This window comes from Trematomus bernacchii, unplaced genomic scaffold (assembly GCF_902827165.1).
Source record: "Trematomus bernacchii unplaced genomic scaffold, fTreBer1.1, whole genome shotgun sequence".
Taxonomy (NCBI): domain Eukaryota; kingdom Metazoa; phylum Chordata; class Actinopteri; order Perciformes; family Nototheniidae; genus Trematomus; species Trematomus bernacchii.
Window position 1 is genome coordinate 6,990,209 of NW_022987689.1, and position 22,163 is coordinate 7,012,371.

Here is a 22,163-nt window from a genome sequence, read left to right on the forward strand (position 1 = left end):
ACTATTTTAAATAAACATTTTAAGAAAATCCTGCTATTTTTCTCTCTCTTCCTGCTCTAAAACTCTTAGATTTTATTAAGAGTTCCTCATGTGACAGTAAATTCAAAACAATGCCTAATGGTTTACTACACTTGATGGTAGGACATGCCTTTATTAGATTTGTAGTGCTTTTGTATTTATTTGCCTAAGAAATGTATGATTCAGCTCTTTCATCTAAAAAAGACAAATGCTCTGGTTATGATGTCATCAAATACTATAAACTTTTTAATTTAAATTTGGCATGGTTTTCCCGTTATCCTGTTGACTGACGAGCTCCTTGCTGAAGGTAATAAAAAGCAGATGTATAGATTGTGACACAAATGCCCTTTTATTAGGAAGCAGATCACAATCAGGTTGCATTCCAGTTCCTCCTCGTCCTCATTAAAGAACAATCAGTAATGATAAGAAACAAATTAGAAACATCCTTTAGTAGAAAATAATTCTCTCATGCGAGTTCTGTGTTCACACTACATTCATATTGGTTACGAATGACGTATTCACAAGCCTTTTGGAAAAACAAAAAAACATTGATGAATTATCATTACATAGCTTTGAAAAAAGGGAAAATAATTCACATCAAAGAGACGCGTGCTGGCACGATAAAGTTTCCCATCATGCAATTGTCAGTTGATTCTATTCACAGGGTGGGCGTCATTGGTCTCCACAGAGTTGTGTCGGCGTGCATGCATGCATGTGTGTCATCTTACATGTGCCCTTTTGTGCTTGAGCAGAGATTGGTGTTTAGATGTGTGTGTAGTCAGTGCGCGAGTGTGTGTGCAGTCAGTGCGCGAGTGTGTGTGCAGTGTTCATACATACATGGAGCAGGCAACCAACGAGCCCCAAACTGGATAATGGCTCATGTTATTTTTCATACTTTTCTAACGTGAAATGTAGAGTTTAGTCTTGAGCCTTGGGATTACTTAATCAACTCATTAAAAACAATGTAACTGCACTGCGTGTTAAATGGGACGGAAAGCTTATTTCAAAAGCCGATTCTCCTAAAATTATCCAATTTATTTAAGTGGAATTTGAACGCCTAATTTGAAGGCATGAGTTGCTGTCCCAGTGCTATTCGTGGTTTTGGATTTAAATGTCCCTCTGATCATAGAAAGAAGGCTTAGCTGAGGATAAGTGACATTCAGAAGCTTTGTTTTTGGTAGAAATAAACAGTATTCAGTAAAGACAACATGTGACAGGCCAGCACTGACCTCATTAAGTAGGTCATCAGACCCTCTGAGTGTTGCTCACCTTTATGCAGTTAAAGGTAACAGATTTATTGATGCACATGACAAGACTGAAACCAACACAACATCGATGCTTGGCGGTGACTCCGATGGCTTCTTTCTTTGAAAAAATACATGAGCTCCGTGCAAATTTGTTCCTAAAGGCAAATAGGAATTCATGGACAAAACACTTTCCCTCTTATTTAAAAAGTGACAAATATTTTACACACTTCCACCGGGAATGGGAATTTTATGATTCCATGAATAAAGGTAGATAGAATAAAGAAGAATCATAAGTTTTCCATTCCTTGGATCTGGATATTGCAGTTGGTGCTCCTGTATTTATACTGACAGCGCATACATTAAGGGTGTCTATACAATATATTGCTCACAATCTCAGAGCCCATTTGCCCCCACACACTCGCACACACACACCTTCACACACATGCACACAAACGATAACAAAAGAAACAGGGGGTTTGCTCTTTGTAAAAAGAACAAAGGAACAAACCACTATTGCCTTAAAGAGATGAGTTTGGTGTGCAGGCGATCGGGAGCCGTGTCCTTCAGCATCGCGTCCTCTGGGCTTCTCCTCAGTGTCATTCATGAAAGACAATCGCAGAGAGTGCTATTGTTTATGTAGAAGGGTGGGCACGTGGGGAAGCCTCCTGGTCTTTTTATCAACTGAATCTTTGAAAGGATGTATAGTGCGTAAAGTGACCCCCCGTCCGCTGATCATCCTGTAGCCCTTTTTGCAGTAAATGTGCACTCTAGGGGTGTGGATGTGTTCGACACTGGGGTATTGCTCCATTTATCATGATGTGAATAAAGATTTTTTTTGTATATATAAACTTTGTGGCCACAACCTTCATCTCTACACATCATCATCAGTTTCTCCATGACCATGACGGTTAGTTGGGTTATAAAACCTTATTACCAGGGATATATATGTATGCACCATGCTCACACAGGTAAAATATTGTAGGCACCCATCTTTTATGTTGGGGGGATACAGCAACGTGAATCACAGTGTTCCTGGGTTCAACATGCAGGACATTACAGGACAGACTAGAAGTGACGTTGCCCCCCTGGATGCTGATCTAAGGTCAGTGTTTTCTCTCTATTTTTGATTCTGGAGCAAAAGGGCGCCGATCTTAGATCTGTGCCTGACCTCCGACCTACACAACACATCACACCGTGGGAAAATTACGCAAAACAACGACAAGGGGGGGGGGAGTGGGGGGGAGAAAGACTGACAGACTTGAAGAACGACACACAGTCAGGCAGGCAAGCGGACAGACGGACGGACAAACAGAGCTAGACAAGAACCGCTCTCTGAAGACAAAGAGAAGCAAAAGTGCAAAGTGGTCGTCCTCGAACTATCAACAAGGTTCAGTTGTGGCTCTGCGTTGCATTATATCACATCTAAATGTACAGCGTATAAAAGGTGTGATGCGTTCTGGGAGAGATTGAGTGACAAGTGCTTTCTAATGTGAGGCTAAACTGAAGTGGAAAAATTAATTATGAATGATTATAAACATATTCCTCAATGTTTTGCATTGATAACATTGCAATGTAAATGTTGCATAATGTATGCAGATATATGTACAATAGAGCATGTGTGTGCTTGTGAATTGCACATGGTTGTCTATGCAGGTGTGACTTCTATATGTGTGCATAATGCTATGTCTCTGGGTTGTTGTGCACACGCATGTCTTTGCTCTCCCCCCCCTCAGCTGCGACCCTCCTCCGCTGAGCGCTGGTCCGACTTGAGCTTGACGAACTCCTTGGCCACCTCGTCGTTGTTGCGCTGAGAGAGGATGCGCAGCACGGTGAGGCCCGTCTCGTCCATGTGGACGCGGCGGCCCAGCGGCATCCAGAGCGTCACGCTGCCCTTGCTGGCGATGTCCTTCAGCTGCACCACGGACATGCCCACCGTGCGGTCCTCTCGGGCGAAGCAGTAGTCCTTCACACACACCTGCAGCTCGTAGCTCTCCGGACCCACCTCCGTGCCCAACGCGCTGAAACAACACACAGTCATATCCTTGTTTTACTACACGTATGTCTGCATTTTACTAACACTCAAGAATTAACGTTTCAAACTCTTCCGGTACATACGAGTCAACCAAAATACCACACACCCTGTAGTTTTAATAACCTGCTACATTTGGAACCCAACTGATGTCCTTATCATACACTTGCTGTGTTTGGAACACTTGCTTTACTTAACCCTGTACTAAGGCAAAATAAACGTACCCTAATCTATAAATGGAAGAATGGTAGACCCAGGAGAGAGAATCTAAAGGTCAATCATGGAAAGAGAGGAGACTGAGAGTGTGATGTTACCCTGCTTTCGTCAGCCTTATGTGTCTAAATATGTGTACATGTAAACACAAAGGAGAATCTAAGTAGATAAATGTGTATACGAATGTATAGGTGTGTGCGTATGTCTGCTATTATACAAAAAAACTAAGAAAAAACTAAAAACAAAGTTAAAAAAAGTCACAGAGTTATGGAGTACATTGCCTGAGACTATTTAACTCAAAAATGATAAACATGTTCTTTTTATCTCGTCTTCACTGTATTCTTTATTTTGTCTATTTATAGTAAGAGGGTTAAGTTAATATGCTCGGTTGCATTTTTACTAAGTTATTTAGAGGAACCTGATGGATGTTAAATGGACACAGAAGTAGCTTTTTTCCCACTACTTACTGCAGTGCCGTATAGTATAGTATATAGTATGTAGTATAAAGTATATAGTATACAGTATATATAATTCATAGAGCAGACGGGATGATACTCACTACTGAAAGCTCTCAATGAACTTGGGGGACCAGGCGTTGTTTTTGGACTTGGTGGCAAACTTCCTCTTCTTGTCGCTGAGGTGAGGGCCGATGATGTAGACCTCCACGAAGGGCCTGAAGCCCTGAGCCTTCCACTTCAGGTCGTTGGCAGCCACCACTGGAGGGACAGACAGAGGTTAAGGTAAAGAAGCAATGCAGGAGAATACAAGGACATTTGCACAGCGATGCAGTCTTTGTTTTTACCTTTGATGCCGATCTTGTGCTCTCCATTAGGTTGGGGTAAAATGTCCACGCACATGATGACCTCACCCACAGCATCCACTCCAGATGCTGGAAAGACATGCTCAGTGATTACTCTTATTTATATAATGACTTTGTGTGCCATATTTTCCACAATATATTCTTGTTTTGTATTCTATTTATGAATTTGTATTTGTATGAATTTGTGTATGTACATATGTATATATATAAATATATAGAGACCATTGTCCTAACTTGCCTGTATATATTATATGAATGATTACATAAATTATTCAAGATTATAAGTATACATTTATATTGTATGTTAACAAAAATAAGATGTAAAAAAAAAAAAAAAAAAGGGAGAAGGGGTCGGATTGAATAAGTGTAAACTTCTTCCGACCCCTTTTCGGACGTGTAATGAGCTAAAGCTTTGTTGTTTATTGATATCAGACAATGATACTACAGATTATTCAATTATTAATTAAATGTTTCGTTTTGTTATTGCATTCATTTGTATAGTACTGTATCATGTCTGTATCACCTTTTGTTTCATTTGTATTTTCTTTGGTTTTACACGCTCGAAAAAAATAAACTAAACTAAACAATAACCAGTGTGTCTGCAGTCTAACATGTAGCACAGCTGATACTGTATTTATGACTCGAGGAATAGGGATGCGTCAGCAGAATGTGAACTAAATATAACCCACACACACACACACACACACACACACACACACACACACACACACACACACACACACACACACACACACACACACACACACACACACACACACACACACACACACACACACACACACACACACACACACACACACACACACACACACACACACACACACACACACACACACACACACACACACACACACACACACACACACACACACACACACACACACACACACACACACACACACACACACACACACACACACACACACACACTAAGAGGAACAGGACTTGGCTGGGCAAGGCAGCTTTTGTGCCAGTTCTACCGCTAAGCAAATGGCAAACTGTAACGCAGTAATGGCTGGTAATTTGTCTTATTCACAGTGAAAGAAAAAGATAAAAAAGCACCACAAAAACCTGGACAAAAGCTAAACTCCTTTTCATCAGCTGACAGTCTCTGCACAACTTGGTCTTCTGTCCACTGCGTCTTAACTTCAAACCATCACCAGCTCACCTGATTTGGACAATATTGTCCTGTGTGCATTCTTCATATATAACATGCTTCATCTACCACAGACAGTTCTTTATGCCTTTTCTCAATCAGCTAATAAATAGGAGTTCAACCTGGAAAGTAAAACCCAGAAATGGCGTGCCGAGGGGCTAACGCTGCTCCGGTTATCTTTGCCCTCTGACAGTTTGACCCCTCAGATGTCTGAGCTGCTGCAGGTTACCGTGGGGACAAACAGCTGTGACGTCACACTGCTGACACTTACGTTTCTCTGGCGGTGTGTCTTCATTTGCCGTGCACCTGAGCCCTTTCCCTCCGTGGACTGAGAGGAGATAAAGCATTAGTACAACATGTGGAAAGCATTCTTTATAAATACTGCAAATGAAAGTGTTGTGCTGATGTTTTAAATACTTGACAACTATAGCGTCCTTGAGCAAGACATTTAAAGTATTTATTATTCCTGTTTTCTGATAATCATGATTTAAATAGTGTGTAGTGTGCGTTGGTGTTGCTACTGTAATTCACTAAAGCAATGAGCAAAACATTTTCTTCCAACACTGTAGGCAAGTTATTCTATTAAACTCACAATCCAGTTTTGATTCCTTAAGCCGTAGTAAGTAAGAAAAAGAAGTGGAGATCTTTGAGAGTCACTAAAGAATTTTTGTGTAAAACGCTTCTTTGTGACAGTGTGTTTGTGTGTGTCTGTATTGTTTCTACTTGAGGTCGTACCCTGAGCGCTCTGCGAGAGGACAAACTTCCTGATGAGCTTGTCTGTGGCCTGGGTGTACAGAGACAAGGCGTAGCGCAGAGACTGCAGGTCTGGACTCTTCTCCAAGAACGTCTTCTTCAGGCCCACACCACCAGCGTGGAAGTATTGCTGCAACAGATGAGACAACACACGCGTATTGTAGAGAGCCAGAAAGACACACAGAGGCTAAAACACAGAGAAGTCTAAGTGGAAAATGTACAAATGTGACACAACTAGTTTCAGGCCTGGAGCTATGGAGACAAGGTGGTGTAAAGCAGGTTTGGCAACTCAAACACCTCTAAGCCTGCACTAATGTACACCAAAACTGATGTTAAAAATAACATTTTCTTATTTCTTATTTTATTTATTTATATAAATGTCCTATTAAGGGAGATACACGTGTTAAAGAATGAATAAAGTTAAAAAAGGACCATATATAGGATTAAGATGATTTGTTTTAGCAGAAATTAAATACATTGTTTGTATTAGTATTAGTATTAGTTTGTATTAGTGTATGATCACCTTAAAGGTAGGGTAGGTAAGTTTGAGAAACCGGCTCGAGATTGCTAGAATTTGAAAATACACAACCGGAGAAAATCTGCCACTTCCTTACAGAGCCCCTCCTCCAACACACACGACGCGCACATGACCAATGAGGGCACGAGATAAGTTTGTGTACAGATGGAAGGCTGACAGGCAGGTAGGCCATCCAGTTATTTTAGCCGGGCCGGCTAAAATGATTGGTCGTGCTTTTTACAGTATTACGTCAAAGCACTTAAGATATTCATTGCTATCGGGATGTTAAGAGCATTCCATGGAATATAACAAAAAGTATATCTCGAACCGGTTTCTCAAACTTACCTTTAAACTCAGAATCATTTTGTTTTCCATAAGCTGAGACTGAGCTCTATATCTCTACAAAGGGTTCTCTTCTTTACGCCCACCATTTTTCTACAGTAGCCAATAACAAATAAACCCTCCACGGGCTCTAGAGAGGGCCTGTTATGACTTTATACGAGGGATAAATCAAGAGAGACGAAGTGCCATTTTCCCCAAGCAACCAGTAGAGTCGCCCCCTGCTGGATAAAATAAAGAATGCAGGTTTAAGGGACCCAAGCACTGGCTTGTGAGGTAGAGGCTGAGCATTCATTTGGTTGAAAGCAGTGACCTTACCGCTAGATGCCACTAAATCCAACACACTGGACATTTAAAGCTTTCAGTTTAACCCCATTGTATGGTTTAAGAGCATCCCATTTTTCATTCTCTTGAACACAGAATATGACATACTCTGTTATTTTAGTATTTCTTCATGTTAAGCAAACACAAAATGTTGCTAAAATAATAATCCAGCACCAATTCTTTGGCTGCTGTGTTTGTGGGACACAGTTTACTCTACCTTAATAGTGTCCAGAGCCAGCTCTATCACTGCACACTGTTTAGGACTGAGAGCTTTGGCCTCCTCTCGTCCCATGTGCTCCTGCAGGACAGATCAAACAGGGGTCAGTCTTTTGCTTTACTAAAATGTAGTAGATATTTCTTAGTACATTTGCTTTGTTTGCAGCGTTCTGTTTTCATCACCTTGAGTTTGGAAAGCTGACCCAGCTCCTTAGCAGCGTTGAAGATCATCTGAGTGCCCCCCTGTGGTTGAGAGACGGACAGACAGGTGAGTGAGAGGTGAGTTCAAGAGGTTTAGTGAATACAGACAGCTGCAGAAACAAGAGTTTGAAGAGTGAGGTGGAATAGGGTCAAACTACAAAAGGTCAACTAATTTATCTATATTTTGAATAAACATTCAGAATTAAAAAAACATCATCTTGAAAGACAATATAGGTTTTAGTGCCATGGTGTGGAATCAGACAATATTGTAGAGACTCATGGGGTCATTATGCCTCTGGTGATGTGTGCTGCCATTTAAATTCAGGTTTGATGCACTGCTATCCACAGACAAGGAGAACTTAAGACTACAGAGGGTGGTGTTAAGACTCCTGCTAAAACACAGTGTTTCTTCATGCTAACAGAGGGCAACATACACATACTTACAATGACCTAAGAAAGGAAGGAAGGGAGAAAGAATGGTGTTAATGGCAGGAGCGATGGGTAAATTCAAATGGAACAAAGCAATGAAAAGCATGGAAATTCAGAAGCAGAGAAGAAGAAAAAGGTGAAAAAAGAAGAGTGGATGTCTTCATTTATTACACACCGTCGTGTCAGTGAGAGTTGGAAGCACAATTGTTTTTTCCATTGTGTTCATCACCAGTTTCCAAAGCTCCTTCAGCACTCTCTTCAGGACGGTCTTCTCACAGATCTTAGCGAACAGCGACAGGCTGAAACACAGAAACACAATCTCTCAGCTGCCAGACATGAGGGCAGAACTGACACACACATTTCCATTCATTTTTGGAATGTGTGTGTATGTTGAGGCCATGGAAACATTCACATAGTTACAGACAATAGCTCACTTGCGAGACTTGTTTAAACAAAAAATAGTTTCAGTATCTAAAACACTTTTTTTCAGTTGCAGAGTTGGAGAAAATCATTTTATCTTCTTCAAATCCTTTGTTCATTTATCAAAATATTGAATGCTGTCTTTTTTAACAAAACGGCATTCAATACATTCTTGTAACCATTCAAGAACTGGGTTTTAAAAGGTTTAAGTCATTATCACCATGGAAATTTGATATTATTTGAAGAAACCTTTATTGCCTGAGACATATTCAGCTCAATTCTTAAGCCGTATTGATTTGTAATATCCAGCCGCACTTACTTGATGTCCAGGAAGTCCATGATGGGCTGCAGGACGTTGTCGGCATCCTGAACCACGCTGCCATTGGCCGGGACCGTCTGACCTTTGACCTGGGCGAGGATATCTCCCATCTGCCTGACGTTGTCCTCGATCTGGGGCTGGAAACTGCATCACCAAACAACAACAACAACAACAACATGTAAACAGACTGTGAAATCAGCAGGAGAAACTGGCCCAGCATCTCTCAGTTGGGATCAAACACACACCTGACAGCAAAGATGCGGCTGAGGTCGTCCATGACGCTGTTCAGTTTGTTCTGCAGCTCCTTGAGGAAGTCACTAGCTTCTAAATTGAGCTGGAAAAAGACAAATGGGATGATTACAAGAGCCATATCATAGAAACACAATCCCAACAATAAGAGCATGTATGGAAACTCACATCTTTGCCCCCCATGGCCTCAAACATCTTCTCCAACTGAACTCTGAGCTGCTGGATGTTATTGATGATGATACACGGCTGAGGGGAGAAAGAGAACAATCATTACGATCACACTTCACTCTCCCTTCCTCTGTCTGCTCCCAGCGTTTTATTGTAATCAATCAGGGTTAGTCCTCCTAACTTTTTTTATTGCTTCTTTGGCGAAAAGAAGCCTTAGTGATGCAGGGCAGGAGGAACAGGAGATATCAGTAATTACTCCTCCTGGGGGATCCTCGTCCCTCTGGGAGAGCTGCCCACTTTCCCCGAGGTTACACCACATTCAGCTAATTACTCAACTCTAATTCACTTGGAAACACTGCAACCTGGGAATGGCTCTAACACTGAAGAGCAGTTTACTGTGCTAAAATCATCCTGACCACATACACCAATGCGCTCTCTTGATGGAGCTCAAATTAAACTATTAAATCAATCACAGCTATTTATTCCACTCTCACAAATATCCATCTGTTACTGTGTTGTGCCAAACTTTCTACACACCGTCATCGAATTACAGAAAAGATAAAGATTTGAGTTAGGCGATATGTCTCCATTTAAAAACGTACCTGTGCTATTAAAATGTGCAAATCTGCATACATTTCTGGCATATAAATCTGATTATAGGAGCATTTAGGATTATATATATTTTGTATCCCTCTATAAATCAGAAAATACTGTTAAAGCCACATGAAATTCATTGTTGCATTGTTCCTAGGAATTAAACCATATGAATCTGGCTATGATTGCCTGCAGAATATAGACAGGAATAAAATGTGCTACATAAGGATAAGTATGAGAAAAACAAGCCTTTTAAAGCATTTAAAAATTCAAACCAATTTACCATACACTTCAAATGAATACGATACATATTTTTGACTAATAGTTATCACCATGAAACTTCCCCAGTTCATTTATAACAAGAGTATTGCATTACACGTTTTCTGAAATGTTATGTTTAATTGAGCACATGAGACATGATCTAATTCTAACTTCTTTTAGGTTGACAAAAAGCCCCACATTTCAACCTTTAACATTGCATGAACTGTGTTTCTTGCCTGTACATCTTGCCTTACAAGATCTCTAACACCTACCACTTTCTCCTTTTTGACATGATTGTGAAAGTCCTTTTCGATGATGTCAGCATAAGACAGCAGGACATTGCCAATGGTCTAAGAAAAGAACACAACATAATGGCATGAGGGCAAACGTACAGTGAAGAAAATACTCAGACATTCTGTGAGAGTGTGAACAGGTGAAAGTCACCTTGGCGAATCTCTTCATGTAGTTGCCAACAATCTGAGGGTCGGGACACTCCAGCTTGCGAATGATTTCAAAACTCTGATTGAGCTGAGAGAACACGTCCACCACCGAGCAGGAGAACAAAGCGTGCTCCGATGTAACCTGGAACTGCAGAGCCAGAAGAAAGGGGGGGGAGTGTTAGGAGCTGTTATGTGGTGCTGATGCTGCAAGTGATCTGAGCACGTCTAACACTGGAGGTAAGGGGTTGAATTCCCCTGAGGGCCACCCGTGGGAGATGATCAGAGAATGAAGCTGACCCCTCTCCAGCTGCACGTGATCAAAAGATTTGTGAGGTGATTTTCTCTGAAAGCAATGGAGGTGATCACAGGGTTATGATGAGGAGCAGGGCCCTCATTAACAGGCGGCCATTAGTGAATAGTGTTATGGTATGTGAAGTGGCCGGGGGACCGCTGTTTTTTCGCTGACACAGGAATGTAGAAGCTGCCTCTGGCGACAGTAATTGGACCCAAAGGAGTGCTGACATACGAGCTGAGAGAATCTTCAGCTGCTCGCATCGACCTTCTTTCTGTGTGGATATGTAGAGGCAATGAGACCCAGTGTGGAGCATCTGCATTTCTCCGCAGTAAAGTTTTTTTTCTTTCCATTTGCGTTTGGTATCGAGTCATTATTGATTGCCTTGAGGCCTTCAAGCCGCTCTTCTCAGCCTTGAATGTGCTGAGTCGGGAGAGATGGTGCAGTCTGCCTGAATTTTCATGAGAAATGCATGAATACATTTTTTGGGGGGATGCTGCAGGTAGGAGGGTCAAGTTTAGGCTCCAATACTGTATTTTCTTACCGTCTCAGCAGAATTTCATTGTGGAATTTAAGTCAAACATTAGTTTCGCATGACGAGGTGTTTCTTTCCTTTAAAAAAAATCTCTTTTCACTTCATTTTTTTAGCTTGGCTTAGGAAGTGAATCACTCCAACATCCCTCGAGCTGCATGTCAATTGGTCCTGTGTGTGTTAGTGTGTGTGTGTGTGTGTGTGCGTGCGTGCATGCGTGCGTGTGTTTGTGTGTGAGAAAGTAAAAAATAACATGGAATGGAAAAAAAAGAGAGATTTCCCTGGAGATTTATACAGATATTCTTCTTCCTCTTTCTCTGCACACTTTGATGTAGAAAGCCAATATTGTTAGTTATTGGAAAAGTTAAGACATAAGAAAGATGACCACTAGATAAGTAAGATTGATATCGCATTCATTGTGGTTAGTCAGATGCTGAAACAAGCTTCATACTGTCCAGATGCGTGAGTGGTATCAGTAATAGCTCTTTCTCTAACTAGGGATTAGGTTAGAAAACCTTAAACAGGGCATTCAAAGTAACTAAAGATTTAACAATAAGGCGTTGTTGGGTGTGGTCTTGTACATAGAGGTTGTGTTTTAAAGCACAACTCTTTTTTTCTTTTGTGACAACCCCTGTTAATTGCTTTTTCTAGTATGTCAGCATTTTAAATATGAAGGATGCGGATGAAAGCATTTACCCCGTCTTTTTTGTCCCTCTCCAGAGCTCCATGCAGGAAATCTCTTGACACTTCTTCGTTCTCGTCCAACCACATGACGACAAACGGTTCAAACCAGCTGCAGAGGGAGGAACGAGCAGAGTCAGCATGAGCGTCTGTGCCACGGTGTGAAAGGCAGGGTGTGGATGCTGTTTATAAGACACTTACGCTGGATACTCAGGTACGTGCTTCTGGAAAGTGTGCAGCTCTTTGCAGTACTCATTGTAGAGCCATTTCACCTTGAAGTGCAAGTTCATATAATCTGCGCTTTTACACAGGCGGTTCTTCTCATGCTCTGAGTATCAAAGAGAAAGAAATAATTAGTCCCACGTCACCACTGTTTCTCCATATAAAGTTTATATACAAACACAAACTACCCTGGCACAAACAAATTACCTGTGACCCCCCCCCCCCCCCCCCCCCCCCCCCCCAAAATAACAACAACACACACAAACACCTACCCTCCATGGCGTATTTCATATCTTGTGCAAACATATTCCACATGACCTCGGCGCTGATCTTGCCCACGTTCAGTTCCTGGGGAAACCTGTGAGAGGCAGTACTCATGCTTAAATCCACTCTGTATCCAGCAATGCTACTCTATTATTTAACAAGAGAACCCAGCTTTCTTATCTAACTCCATTAGTATTTCATCTGTATTTTTTATTTTAGACACTTTTATCCTCACTGACCCTCAAAAAAACCTTGAATTTATTGAAATTCATAGAAGTATTAGATCCAAATCCAAACTAACCCCACCCAGTAAAGTGTTTGTTCTACAGGAATGACTACTCTGATGACACAGCCTTTGCCGTAAGTGCGAATTGTAAGTGCAAATATGCATATGATTAAAAATACATGTCATTGTGGATACAGTTAAAGGCTCGGTTTTTAAACATTTTGATATTCTAAGCTATAGTAAGTACAAGGCATCTTTTTTGACTGCTTGGCTTGTTTTCTCTTTCCTCCTCTTATTCTATTACTAAATGAATCCCCTACAGCTGCTAAAAAGTCTGGATCTTTTTCTAAACGTGCTGTTAAAAGTTCAACTCAGCATGCAAAATGCGACTAATAAGGCTGATGATATGAGACTCACTGATTAAGGCAATGAGTGTAGGAGTTTTTGTCCTCCTCTATGATGGAGACGATGAGGGTGATGAGTTTGGACCAGAAGTCCAGGTTTTTGGTGCTGGGACCCTGCTCATCTGGAGGGACTGCCTTCGACTGGAGACAGAGAAGAGATTATGGATTCATAGTGTAACAAAGGCATCCATCACACATTTCTTGCAGTGAGAAAACACTTGGTGGTATCACTCGCCAGCACACATACACAGTATCTCTGCTTCATACACACAGACTTACAGGGTCCGTCTGATATTCCCTGTTGTAAAGGTCGTGGCAGTTGTTGAAGATGTACTCATAGGTGGAGTTGAGACAGGCTTTCACGCAGTCCTTCACCACCTGGCTCGCTCTGGGTGGACTCTGCAACTCCTGGACCTGAACACAAATGTTACACATATGGTTGAATACACACACTGATCTGCAAAAGTCAAACTAAAATGATTTAACAGCCTGACAAAGCCAAGCTGACACACCCTGTCACATGATAATAGCTTCACTTTGGATAGGGAAATGTTAAGATGAGTCTCAGTTGAAGCCTCAGGGCACTTTTCAGAAAGTACTGGAAAAGTGTTCCATGTTTGTTTTTTGGAGTTTAGTGCTAATGTGAAAGGAAATAAACGATCCATCTTTCAGTCATCCTTACCTTCATCCTGAAGAATGTGATGCTGGTCAACAGATCCACTGTAGACTTGAGGTCTTGTAGTCTTTCAGGACTGCTGGCAGGGAAGTTATTCTAAAAGCACATTCAACATTATAATTATAAACATGTTCACTTAAGGACTCCCTTTCTTCAGGTAGTAAGATGAAGGGAATAAATATTAGATTAGGAGTGGCCACACGAGAGCATAGACAATCTCATAGATGTCCACACAGAAACAGCATAAACAGGCAGGGATTGTAGCATCAAGAAATTAAGATACAATGTGTTTTGTATTTGTCATGAGAGAAAGAAGCAGTCAGTACCCGGTACATGGAGAGGTCGATCCTCAGAGAGTTGTGCAGCTGATCCAGCAGTTTGACAAACCTCTCCTTCTAAACAGGACAGACAAAAAAACAGAACAGACTCAGAATCCACGCCACTGCTGAAAGATCACTTGTTACCATTTAACTAAACAAACCCGAGGCCAAAACTGACGAGGCTCAGCTGATTGGACGTTCGGATAAGTAGGCAGCGTCACGTTAAACAGACTTTCATCTACAGCTCAGGGGGACCAAGAGTTACTAATTTGTTTTTTTAGGGACAGCAGTTCTACATTACATGACTTTGTAGATTTTTTTTATTTTTCTATTTTTTTTAATGTAAGAATTTACTTTGTACATTTTGAGTGGTAAAGTGTGCATTCATGAGCAATAAGAAATATTTCAGGGGGAGAATACAGAGTTAAAAGAATACAAATGATTGAAGATATTCATTTGGCTTAAATAAAACTAAATGTACAAAGTAATGAATCCAATACCTCCACAAAACATGGCCATGAGTTCCTTTCATTTCATTTAACATAATTCTGAAGGCAAAAAAAGAAAATGTATCTTTTTCACAACAAAACATGACTCAAAATCAACATTTCCTTTAAATCATTTGGGGAAATTGATAGGGCAGTTTGCCTTTTAGTCCTTTTTGAAACTCTGCCAAGAAAAGTCTTATCACTCATCACTTCCAAAATGTGCCCAGGGATCGGCTTCCCCGAAACCTACACTGTTTCCAACATTTGGCATCTCCGCCAGCAAAGTGTTTTTTCTTCTTTGATGTAATAAAGAAACAAATAAAAATACTTTCATCCAAACTCCTTCCACACATGTTTCTCCTCCTTAAAGGTAATCTTCTGAAGTAAACCATCTCTTTAGTTATAGCTAGTATAGTGACATTTATGAAGAAGGGACTCACGCCAAAGTTTGATGCAGCAAATCTGTCCGAGGCGGAAACATTGTTGGAGGACTGGGTGGTGTGGGCGTAGTAAGCGTTGATGTTGGCAAGCAGAGTGCTCATCACTGCTGGCACTCCGGGACACATGTACTTGGAGGACAAACAGGCGAAGTGGCTGTGGGGGGGAAAGTGGCAAAAAGGAAACGCTCTTTATAATCATGTATTGGAAACAAGTATAACCTATATGTATGCATTATGAAACTATATACAAATAAGTCAATAAACCAATTCTTCAGAATAAGGATTTGATCTTATGTAATTCGTAGGTTCAGATTCAGAGTAATGTTTGAGGCACGTACGTCATGGCCTGGTAGATGGACTCTACTCCGTATCTCATGGCAAACTCGTCCACGATCTCCTGCGCCGTCTCCTCAAAATACACCTTCCACGCATCGTCCCCTTTGGCGTCAGGGATCTTTACCACGCCGCCATTCTGCTCCTCCGTGGTGTACTGGAACAGATGCTGAACAAAGACAAGGGACAGGACATTTAAAAAACAAATGCACATTGTAAAAAAAGAATACATCTGAAAGACAGAGAGAGACAGTTTTGGCACGTGTCTAAACGTTTGGTAAACTTGAACGGTCTGTCTTTACTTGTGTGGGGATTGTTGATGATTTGTTCCCTAGTGGGAATTTAATATTGTTATTGTGTTATGTTTTGTTTTTCTTTTGCGTCTGGTAAAATAAATACAAAATAACATCTAATCAGTCTGAAAGAAAAAAGGTGAGGCTAATGCCGTTTTCCAGTTCTTCATTAAAGTCAGGGTTGTAACTCATCTCATTCTATCCTATAGTGGTGTAAATTGATCAATAATTCCTGACAATTACTAATGAAGTCAACTGTTCAACTGTAAGGATAAACCTCATGTTGGCAATGTTTTATTTATATAAAAAAAGCCCAATTCCTCTGGGTATTACAGCAGAAACATAGAATTCACAAAGTGATTAGTTGTGTTAATCTGGAAGGCAGAATTATTTGACTGTAACTCATTAACTCTAAAGGTTGCTGCTGCATAATGAATGTTTTATTTCAACTGCAAATAACCAGAACTCCTTTAGGAGACTGACCTCGTGTAGACAGGTGTACTGGACGTGGTAAGGGGACACCGTCTCCTCTCCTTTGATCTCCACACTTATGTGCATCCGGATGGCTCCTGACACAGCAGACTTATCCGTTCTCTTGTCTGTCAAATGAAAGTAAGACATACATGCTTCCTTAGTTGGCTGAAATCTGTTCCATCTACAAGAGACAAGCACTTCAATTATCTGCTCCTTGTTCTGTTATCTACGCTCCACTTGCTGCTCCTCTCATCCGTCTCTAATTCCCAGCAGTCTTTTCTCTTATCTTTCTCGAAAACTCACCCAGGTTGTACCAAACGTCCATCTCCCCGCTCAGAGTCCGCACTTCGATTATGGTTTGGCCCAGGAAGTCATCGCTCTCACGTTTGAACCTCTGTTTTACACGAGACTTGATGTCGTCATCCTCGTCCCACACGCGAACCTTGATGCGGTCCGACGAGTTGTGGCATTCACTGGATGAGGCAGAATTTTTAGGGGCAAAAAAGAGGAAGTCAACAATGGCAATAAAAACATGGACAAAAAAAGAGTCTCTTACACAATACATTTGCTAAGATATAACCTTGAATAAGAGCATGGCGCATTTTATGCTATTATCATAATACATAAAATGAAATGTCAGCATTTGACAGTACTCACAAGTGGAAGTTTTCTTCCCAGACAGGGTTGAGGTTTCCGTAGATGGTCTTGGTTCTAATCTTGGTCTTCCCCACTTGAACAGTGACATAAGGGTCACTGGAGCCGGTTTTGTCTTTAGCCTGCAGGCCCTGAGCACATGCCACTGGGGAAAAGACATCAAAACAATTCAACAAAAACCTATACAGTTGTCTGACTCGTACTTGTTTTTGAAACATTTTTTATATATCATTGTTTTCAAAAGAAAACAACGTCACATGAAATCAATACCACAAGCAGCATGTTTTATCGCTATATCCCAAAATCGCTCATTTTCCTGAATGCCCTGTATGTGTGTATGCAACATATGTAGCATACAGTATGACACCCTTAACTCACCCGTGATGCTGATCTTCGCTGACCATTTGGACGTCCCATCAAGCACGCTCTGCTTGATTTGTTTCATCTGCGCGCCGTGTGTTGTTTTGTCGAGGGCGAACACTTCCAGGATGAGCTCGAAGATCTCTGGTTTGTTCCTCTCTCTGATCTTCATGCGGTCCTTCAGGACCATGATGATGTTCTGGGTTCGGTCCTCCGCCCCGTGTTTGGAGCTCTTTTCTGCAGCTCCTGATGGGACAGAGGAATAAAGAGAAGGATGTAAGAACGTGTAAAATATTTTCAAGGCAATAAGGCCCATAGGCTTGCAGCTTCACTCCTGTTACGCTCTAACCCATCTACTTAAAGCTGAGTGCCAAGTTAAGGCACTCGATTTTGAGATTCTTTGACATTTCTTGGCCAGGGATCAAACCCCAAACCTTCCAATACTATGGTGGAAACTTCATCCACTCAACCACTGATCTGGTCAGGAAATAGTAGAAAGTCAGAGAGTGGAGGACCAACAGATGTTGTTGGCTCCAAGATCTTACGAGACTCTTTGGAGACAGCAGAGTGATGAATTATGCATTGCATAGATTGACTCCAAAATCAGTATGGGAATTGGATAAGTCACGCCGTGTGGAGCCTGAATTACAAAAAGCAGTATGGATGCAAAGGCTATGGGTAGAAGGGAGAGAGAGGCAGGGGTATGACAGCACATTACTCAGGAGACAAATTAGAAAAGAAGTGGAAGGAAAAATGTGAGAGCGGATAGAAGACGAGAATAATGCGATGTCAATCAGGCAGAAGGATATGGAGGAGGAGCTAAAATGAGTTTGGGATTTGTGTGGATGGCTGAGTATACTGAAGTAAAAAATGTGCATATGTTAAAAAGTGTGTGTTGTGTGCAAAGATGCTTCAGTCCTTACTCTGCAGACAGTCAGCGTTGAGCAGATCCTGGCACTTATCGTGGCATTTGACGCCGCACTCAGAGCAGCGCATGCCTTGTCGGGCGATGCCCCAGAGCAGCCCCTCGCATTCGTAGCAGTAGGTGGGGGTGGTGGCGGTCCAAACCTCGAAGTTGTGTGGCGTAGTGGAGGAGATGGGGTAGATCAGAGCCTGCAGAGTCTTTTTATAAACATGACTTTTCTGCAAAGGGCACAGAGGAGAGAAATGTGAGTTAGATAACCAGCAGCGATTAAAGTAAAAAAAAAAAACATGATGAACAGAATCGTTATGAAGATGGAGGAGGAAACCCACCAGCTCTTCATTGCCGAGGGTGGTGGAGGCCATGGCGGAGGTGATTCCTGCCTTACGAGAGTTCTGCACGAGAGACTGGAAACAAGAGGGCAAACAGACAAGTTTAAATGAACTGTAAACCTAAGATTTATAATGTATTAAGTGATTTATATATGTATTTTAAACAAACACTCACCATTGCCTGATGAAGCTGGTCAGTGATGAAAAAGTGTAAAAGAAACAGAATATTTTAGAAATGTAATAAGACAAACGCTACAAGCAAATATGATGCATTGTGTGTGTTTGTGTGGTCCACCCTAACATAGATAGTAGAACAGTGTAACTACATGTACACATTGCTGTAGTTACATTAACCACCACATATATGCAAAGAAGTGAAATCATTTTAGACGTAAGACGGAAAAAGGTAATAATGTCTCCAAAAGTGATTCCAAGTCGACCTGCAATACCGGTGTGTATTATTGCTTGTTAGTGTGTGTGTCCATGACTGTGTCTCACCAGATCTCTGACAAGAGGAACGGCTTTCCTCTTGCGAAGGTCAGGCATGCTGTCAATACTGTAGAGTGCGCCTCCCATTCTGTATAAGAACAATTATACATTTATATAAATATGTTCAGTAATATTTACGGTAGATAAAACAACTAAATGAAATCACGTTGTGTTACTATGAGGCAGATGTAATTATCCCTATGATTGTTTCTATTGCTACTCCATTCAACGACTTGACTGGAGAGTTTAATTACGCAGACTGCCTCGTCTCAAATAGTCACACACACACACACACACACACACACACACACACACACACACACACACACACACACACACACACACACACACACACACACACACACACACACACACACACACACACACACACACACACACACCACACACACACACAACACACACACACACCCACAGCACACACCACACACACCACACACACACACACACACACCACACACACACACACCACACACACACACACACACACACACACACACACACCACACACACACACACACACACCACACACACACACACACACACACACACACACACACACACACACACACACACACACACACACACACACAGCTAACTTAGCACTTCTTTATTATGCAGCCTCAGTTCCACTCTGAGGTCTGCCTCGTCTACAAACGACCTGCCAGCTAAGTCAGGGCAGCCCACTGCCGCTCAATACTCACTGGCCAAATGCCATGAGCGGAAGGAGGCTGTGGATCAGAATGAAATAGAAGGGAGGATTCCCGGACCAAAGAAGGACATTTTAATCTAATGGGGCGGTTGGTGGCAGGTTTCCACAATGATCAGAGCATAACTTTAATCGAGTTTAATTCATTCATTCGTTTAGCAAGGCTGGAGAGGATGTGGGGAACAATTGGCAACGTACACACACACACATTCTTTACATGTCTATAACATTATTCAAACCCTTTTGGAAAGAAGATGAGGAAAGTACTTTTTTGATCATAACTAGGCTACACATTTTAAAATATATTTTTGGTATTAGTTTACTTGGAAAGATAATATTATTAATGATTTGCATGTGATGGCCATGAAGCGGAAGACAATGTTGTGGAAACCATCAAATACATTGATCCTGAAGGACACATACATAAGCTAAATAAGAATTACCCCAAAGATAGACTTTACATTAAATCAATAAAGCCAACGATTGGTGATAAGACATTCAAACCCCAATACTGCTTCTCCTACACTATACCTCTCCCTTTCTTTCTTTTTTGTTTGATTGTTTGTTTGTTCTAGCTGGTTTGAGTTGTGTGTCTTCTATTTCGATGTTTTATTAATTTCACTTGTATAATAGTAAAACAATATGCATTAAACCCTGAAGTAATCAAATATCTGGAAGATGATGGAAATAACTTTGCAATAAAGCATTTTCTAAAAAGTGAGACACAGATGGACTGATATGTGATTTGTAATCTGTTTCATGATAGAGAAAAAAAGAAGTGGCAGCAGACACTCACCCTCCTTTACCAAACCACAGCGAGCTGGAGGTCTCTCCTCTGGCCTGAGGGAGACAAAGAAGGAATGTCAGATGAAGAAAAAAGCAACCATAAAGTGACCCCTGCAGCAGTTTCTAGCATTCATATACTGTATGAATGTAGCTGCATCAATAGATTTCTGATTATGGAATTTTATATCAGACAATTCAAAATACCATCTCGTCTGTGTCTTTGCATCAGAGGTCGAAAGTGTCAGTAAAAACTCGTACAAAGAATCTGTGAGGCCTTACACAATGTGTACCCTTTAGGAAAAGATGCTGAAAAAAGACATGTGAGCCAAGGAGAGCATAGATGCAAACTAAAAATAGTTATTAAATAAATGTCACCATATTCACGTCATGAGATAATAAACAAATTTTGTAACTATTCAAAAAGCTTTGCCTGGATTTTGAAATCAAATATGTCTTTTTGAAGATGCAATAGAAATATCAAATTGTTGTGAAAATGAATGAGCATAGTGAAAGTGCATGTTCACAGTGAGGAGTTCAACAAGACATCTGTTCCACGCATTTCCTCCTTTCTCTCAAGCATCCAACCAGGTTGTACCTACCTGTCAGCATGCTCCAATGATGGCCGAGCAAAGTGCATGCGAGTGTCACTATGGCAATGACATGAAACTGGAAAGAAAACAAAGCGGGTTCGGCACAAACAAACAGAAAAAAAGGCAAACAAAAGAAAGCCAAATGTACAAAAACGTGACGTGACACACATCAACATAAACATCAAAGCAAGTGATTAATTATCTGCACAACTGAATTCAAAGGTAATGAATAGCAACAGAATAAGTGAACAAAATATGTAAGTGAAAACTGATCAAGCAAAACTTAATGTGTACAATTAAATCAAGCCGGTTTGTCAAGGAGTGATTTGGTGTCGTACCCAAACAAAAAAGGTTTGCGGTCTGTGAAGCTGTCGGTATTTTTAATTTGAAGAAAACCAAAGGTAGCAAATCATAGAATATGAAAGACGGTAAGTCTGCTTTGGTGTCTACCAAAAAACACTGTCAAAATAGAACTGAGGGACTTACTGTAGAGACCCTGTCTTTGCACATAAATAATGCACTGCACATTTATATTTCAAAGACCTGGTAGACACTTTTAGAGTCTTTTGCACTTGGGAATATCTTTTAGAATACAGGGTGGAGCTCTATCAGGCCTGCAGCTCTGGGACGGCTTGTTGTGAAGGACTGGTATTTGAAGTGAGGGGGGGGGGGGGGGGGGGGGGGGGGGGGGGGGGGGGGGGTTCAAACAGTGACCTTACCTCCCGGACCTGCTCTAAGACTTTGTTATAAATCCTTAGCCAGTTCTGTTTGGCTCTGACTGCTGGATCCACCGGCTCTTTGGGCTCCTCTATCACTGGAGGACTGAAACATAAAAACAGTTCTCAGCTGATACATTTCGACAGATTCATAATAAATGTGTTGTTTCTCTTCAAGTCTGTTTTGATGTGTGTAGTTCATTGATCC

General features: G+C 41.2%; 1 protein-coding gene across 2 annotated transcripts in view; it reads right to left on the reverse strand.

The window, feature by feature from the left end:
• Positions 1–344: 344 nt before the first annotated feature.
• The window catches only part of LOC117488643 (protein unc-13 homolog A-like), a 35,841-nt gene continuing 14,022 nt past the window's right edge, over positions 345–22,163 (reverse strand). Inside the window, exons 11-43 of one of the 2 annotated variants that reach the window (XM_034137654.1) lie at positions 21,959–22,061; positions 20,660–20,703; positions 19,146–19,224; positions 18,823–18,837; positions 18,648–18,722; positions 18,317–18,536; positions 17,412–17,639; positions 17,037–17,178; positions 16,683–16,852; positions 16,389–16,504; positions 15,618–15,781; positions 15,280–15,433; positions 14,358–14,426; positions 14,038–14,127; positions 13,635–13,769; positions 13,369–13,496; positions 12,734–12,819; positions 12,441–12,567; positions 12,255–12,351; positions 10,739–10,882; positions 10,567–10,644; positions 9,440–9,517; positions 9,268–9,356; positions 9,023–9,166; positions 8,459–8,582; positions 8,299–8,304; positions 7,837–7,896; positions 7,655–7,735; positions 6,240–6,387; positions 5,776–5,832; positions 4,310–4,396; positions 4,067–4,223; positions 345–3,283 (exon numbers count right to left, since the gene is read on the reverse strand). In XM_034137654.1, the coding sequence (XP_033993545.1) occupies positions 2,995–3,283; positions 4,067–4,223; positions 4,310–4,396; positions 5,776–5,832; positions 6,240–6,387; positions 7,655–7,735; positions 7,837–7,896; positions 8,299–8,304; positions 8,459–8,582; positions 9,023–9,166; positions 9,268–9,356; positions 9,440–9,517; positions 10,567–10,644; positions 10,739–10,882; positions 12,255–12,351; positions 12,441–12,567; positions 12,734–12,819; positions 13,369–13,496; positions 13,635–13,769; positions 14,038–14,127; positions 14,358–14,426; positions 15,280–15,433; positions 15,618–15,781; positions 16,389–16,504; positions 16,683–16,852; positions 17,037–17,178; positions 17,412–17,639; positions 18,317–18,536; positions 18,648–18,722; positions 18,823–18,837; positions 19,146–19,224; positions 20,660–20,703; positions 21,959–22,061 (3,784 nt within the window). In that variant the 3' untranslated portion in view covers positions 345–2,994. The remainder of the gene's footprint in view (positions 3,284–4,066; positions 4,224–4,309; positions 4,397–5,775; positions 5,833–6,239; positions 6,388–7,654; positions 7,736–7,836; positions 7,897–8,298; positions 8,305–8,458; positions 8,583–9,022; positions 9,167–9,267; positions 9,357–9,439; positions 9,518–10,566; positions 10,645–10,738; positions 10,883–12,254; positions 12,352–12,440; positions 12,568–12,733; positions 12,820–13,368; positions 13,497–13,634; positions 13,770–14,037; positions 14,128–14,357; positions 14,427–15,279; positions 15,434–15,617; positions 15,782–16,388; positions 16,505–16,682; positions 16,853–17,036; positions 17,179–17,411; positions 17,640–18,316; positions 18,537–18,647; positions 18,723–18,822; positions 18,838–19,145; positions 19,225–20,659; positions 20,704–21,958; positions 22,062–22,163) is intronic. The other variant, XM_034137655.1, reaches the window with a different exon arrangement.